General features: G+C 43.5%; 1 protein-coding gene across 1 annotated transcript in view; it reads left to right on the forward strand.

Moving 5' to 3' along the window:
- Positions 1 to 5,135, forward strand: part of Map3k5 (mitogen-activated protein kinase kinase kinase 5) — a 199,500-nt gene that overhangs the window by 57,723 nt on the left and 136,642 nt on the right. Inside the window, exon 2 of the mRNA XM_031380745.1 lies at positions 711 to 850. Within this exon, the coding sequence (XP_031236605.1) occupies positions 711 to 850 (140 nt within the window). The remainder of the gene's footprint in view (positions 1 to 710; positions 851 to 5,135) is intronic.

The following is a 5,135-nucleotide window of genomic DNA, read 5'->3' on the forward strand; positions in this document are numbered from 1 at the left end:
CTCCTCCTCCTCCCCCTCCTCTCCTCCTCCTCCCCCACCTTCCCGTGCACTCATGTTTGGTACATTGAGTTAGTTTCTCTTACACATCTTTATTTGTATGTGTGAATGAGTTGGAGAGTAATTTCAGTTTTATTCTTGTGACGTGTTTTCCAATTCTGGAATGGGGCTTTTGTTACTCGATATAAGGTGTCATAGAGTTCTGGAATATTTGCATCTGTGATTATATTATTCTTCGTAGTCATATTGTTCTATACCTCATTTTTCCCTTGATCATAATTGCCACAAGCTGACCATATATTAATTAATAATTACTTTTAAAGATAGTTATAGACTAATTAATTTATATTTAAAAAACACCTACGTTTGTGACTGAAATAGTCTATGGACCTTTTGGACTTTTGTTTTTTACCTTGTAAACATATTGTACCATATTGTAACTTGACATTGGACAGAACCTCAGCTGCTGCTCCTAACCATCACAGGCTTCCTTTGATTTGCAATACTTGTTTGATTTCTTTCTTTAGTAAAAGCACAGGTTTGTTGAATTTTTAAAAACCTACTTCCAGAAGACCTGCATTTAAAGTTCGGTGGTAAACAGAGAGGGAAAATCCCTTTCATTTCCTCATTTGAACACTGAGTTCCTGAAACCCAATGTGCTTAGTGAGCCCCACTCAGGCCTTAGTTTTGGTGACTTTGTTTTCTGCTCACAGATATCGCCGTGGTGGAGATGAGCGATGCCTTCCGTCAGCCTTCCTTGTTTTACCATCTTGGAGTGAGAGAGAGCTTCAGTATGGCCAACAACATCATCCTCTACTGTGATACTAATTCCGACTCACTCCAGTCCCTGAAGGTAATGGCCCCTTCACACAGCATTTAACTTCAACACTGGCAGTGAGGGGCATGTTACTGTCATCCAAAACATTTGAAGTAGGTTACATTTTTGAAAAGCTAATTTTGTCGATAGGATAATTAGTCAGGGAAGACTATCTAATTGAATATAAAAATGTGAATTGTTTGGTTTCAGGCCCAGGGACAAGGAACTGGGGGTCCATATTTTACCTATCAAAGCAGACCTTGCATCCAGGTTCTCCCAGCATCCCTCAGTCCCTGCCTAGCATACCCTACTCCCAACCCTGAACTTTCCAGCCCAGGGGTTGGGCTGCCCTTCCTCCAGAGGCTCCTCCTCCTATAATCTAGACCCCTCCTCCTCCCTTCTTCTCTTCCTCCTCCCCCTCCCCTTCTGCCTCTCTTTTCTCTCTCTCTGTCTCTCTCTGTCTCTCTGTCTCTGTTTCTTTCTCTGACTCTCTCTGTCTCTTTCTCTGTCTCTCTCTGTGTCTCTCTCTGCCTCTCTGTGTGTCTCTCTGTGTCTCTTTCTCTCTCTCTGCCTCTCTGTGTGTCTCTCTGTGTGTCTTTCTCTGTCTCTGTCTCTGTCTTTGTCTCTGTCTCTGTCTCTCTGTCTCTGTCTCTCTCTTCCTGAACCCTTTCTATCTTTGTTTACTGGCCCCCCTTGGCCTCCTTCCTTGGGGCCAATGGATTCTTCCTGAGAGCAGCTTCCTAGTAAATCTGCCTTTAATATATTCTAATCTGGCTTGAATTGGCTCATTTCACTGGCAGAAAAATAACCTATCATACCCAGGCAGAAAAACTTAGTGTTAATTTCTGAGTTCCAGGTCAAGTTTCATCCCATAAGATTGTTATTAAGAAGTCCTCAGCAATGATGATTCAGTATGTGCCTGAATCTTTAGGCAGGAGGATTGTAAGTTCTAAGTCATCCTGGACTATTTTAAAAGAGATCCTGTCTCAAAACTCCAAAATCAAAACAAACATATACAGTAACAGAACTCACAACAGGATACCTTCAGTCCAAACCTCTAAGAAAGAAAGCCCACATGAGGTATGCTAGGCCTAACGGGCCACTGGGGACTTCTCAGATGATAACTCCAGCTGAAGGTATCCTTGCTCTTTGAAAGTGCTTTCAATAGAGGTTCTCACTGCAGATCCCCAGAAAACTGGGCATAATTTCAGCCAAGATGGCAGAAGGCAACAGAAACTTTTTTTCCTGTAAAATCCAACCTACTATAATATCATTTTCTCCATTAATAGGCAACTACCAATATATAGGCATTTCCTCCATCAACATGGTTGACTGAAAGGTACTTGCTGTGAAGGTGCGTGGTGGCAGTGAAGGTGTGTGGTGGCAGTGAAGGTGTGTGGTGGCAGTGAAGGTGTGTGGTGGCACACAACTTTAATCCCAGCACTCGGGAGGCACAGGCAGGTGGCTCTCTGTGAGCTCTAGGCTGACCTAGTCTACACATCGATCCCCAGGACGCTACATATCTAGGGCCTGTTTTAAAAACAACAGAGAAGAAAGACTAATAAAGGGTGCTTGTCAGGCGAGTGATTGAAAAGTGTATGGAAAAGCCAGTGTGGTGTCTGAGATCACTCATTTCCTTTGTGAAACCGGCTTTTAGCTTCATGAGGACTTTTCAAAATCATCTCCACCTTCCAGTTTCCAAATCAAAGTCAGCCCTTTGGGGTAGGGCCTTAGAAGCCAGAACATGGCTTAGCAGCTCTATGAAGGCCTCCAGCCAAAAATCCATACAAAAATCTTATGCCATCTTGCCTTTATCTGAGCACTAAGGCATAAATAAGAGTTGCTTCCTCTGGATGGCCTGCAGCTTCATTAAGCAAACACATTTAACTTCCTACCAGAAGAGCACTGTTCCAGACTGAGAGGCATAGCCCAGCTCAGTCCTAAGACATCCACACCTACTTGGCCTAGCTCTGCCTTCCCCGGGGAAGAGTCCCTTTCGGAAACCTCTCTTAGTTTTCTTTCAGGTTAGCTTTGTTCTCCTGAACGCTAATCTGTACCTGTGCTTCTCTAGTTCTGCTCCGTCCGCCGTTGGTGAGGGTCATGTAGCTTCGTTTATTCTTAGTCTTCATTTGTCTTGGGATCAAACTCCTTTTGGGTTTAAACTGAGCTCTTTGGTCGATTGGAATTGATTTGTTTTCCGAAGTGTGATAGGTTATGAGCCAGATTTCATTTTTCCACCTGTGGATAGCTGCTTTTTTCAGCACTGTTTGTTAAAGCTGTAGTCAGTGTGTTTTTCAAGTATCGGATGGCTGTGGCTACTGTGGGGGACAGCAGATACCCTCTGCGAATTCTTTACCAGAGAGAGAGAGACAGACAGACAGACAGAAAGAGACACACAGGCAGAGAGAGAAGCAGAGAGAGAGAGAAAGAGAGAGAGAGAGAGAGGCAGAGAGAGAAGCAGAGAGAGAGACAGAGAAAGAGAGAGAGAGAGAGAGACACACAGGCAGAGAAAGAAGCAGAGAGAGAAGCAGAGAGAGATAGAGAAAGAGAGAGAGACAGAGAGAGACACACAGGCAGAGAGAGAAGCAGAGAGAGAAGCAGAGAGAGAGACAGAGAGAGACACACAGGCAGAGAGATCAGCAGAGAGAGAGACAGAGAAAGAGAGAGACACAGGCAGAGAGAGAAGCAGAGAGAGAGACAGAGAAAGAGAGAGAAGCAGAGAGACAGAGAAAGAGAGAGAGACAGAGGGAGACAGACATACAGGCAGATAGAGAAGCAGAGAGAGAGACAGAGAGAAAGAGAGAGACGAAGGAAAGAAAAGACAGAGTCTCTCATTGGCCTATAGCTCTCCAGCAAGCTCCAGGAATTAGCCTGTCTCCATTTTTTTCTAAGTGCTAAGATCATACACCATCTCACCTGGCTTTTTTTTTTTCTTTTAATAGGTTCCAGGGCATGAACTGTGGTCAGCACAACCCAGATTTCTTATTAGACTGTTTCTAGTCAGGTCATTTACTTGCAAAGGGTGGAACTAATTAATACAGAGCAGTTTACTGTAGCCTCACAATTCCCCTCGCTCTGTGTTACTGAGAAAAGCTGGTCCTTGTGCAGGGGCTGGTTGCAGCTTGACTTTCTTTATGTCATAGTTTGCAATACTGCGACTTGGCTCTTCCGAGCTGCAGGGAGCAAAAACAGACATTTAAACAGCATATCAGGGAGAGGCAAACAAAACAAATGTAAGTTGGTCCCCTCTTCCTGGCTTTACCTAGACATGGCTGTGCCTTGGACACCAGGGCCAGTGCAGCTGAACCTGCTTCATTTGCATTTGCTCCTGTGTTAGAAGTGGCAGTGTCAATGCAGCAGTGGATTCTCAAAAAGAAATCATAGGAAAAAGACTTTTAAAGATGTAGGTTCCTCAAAACCTAACTTAAAAAAAACTGTAAAAATTCTTTAAGATCAATGGCTGAATTATTTAAAAGGATAATTAGAAATCTAATCATGTCATGTATTTGTGTAAAGTTTGTAATTATTTATATTTGTATTGTAGTGAGTAGTGTTCTCATATGGCATACCTGATCACTGCTCTCCTCCCCCAAGTCTTTCTACTTCCTCCCTAGCTCCCCACCCTCCCACTCCACACCCTTTCCTTCTCACTGTAGAAAACAGGCAAACAAAACAAACTAGAAACACACACACACATAGAACAAGCATGCAAAAAACAAGCCCCCAAAAAGCACAAAATCAGAACCCACAATGTACAAGCAAAAGTCCAACGAGAAAAAAAAGTCCAAAAACACCCATATGAGACACAAAGTGTACATACACAAATACCATTGAGTTCATTTTGTGCTGACTATCTACTGCTGAGCATAGGGCCTGCCCTTAAGTGTGGTTATTATACCCAGGAGAAATAAGCTATTTTAAAAAAAAAACCAAAAAAACCAAAACAACCAAAAAAACCCTTTTTCACTTTGAGAAAGGGAAGTTGACTTTCTCTGGGATGGTAACAACATTTTCACAATTTTCTTTAAATAGCATGTGAACTTCAAGTACCTACTAGTACTTAAGGACAAGATTCTTCTGCTGAGAGTTATAACTTTGTCAAAAATTGGATTGCTAATAACCATTAGCTTCTGATTTATTTCCTGCATTTAAAGTGGTCAGGGACCACTCAGTGTGTGGAGGAGGACTCAGTGTGTGGAGGAGGACTCAGTGTGTGGAGGAGGACTCAGTGTGTGGAGGAGTACCACGGACCGGGGTTTCTCGCGGGGGTCCCTTGTTCCGCGGGACACGGGATTCTGGCCAGGTGGGCACGGGATTCGGC

Source organism: Mastomys coucha, unplaced genomic scaffold (genome assembly GCF_008632895.1).
Source record: "Mastomys coucha isolate ucsf_1 unplaced genomic scaffold, UCSF_Mcou_1 pScaffold2, whole genome shotgun sequence".
NCBI lineage: Eukaryota > Metazoa > Chordata > Mammalia > Rodentia > Muridae > Mastomys > Mastomys coucha.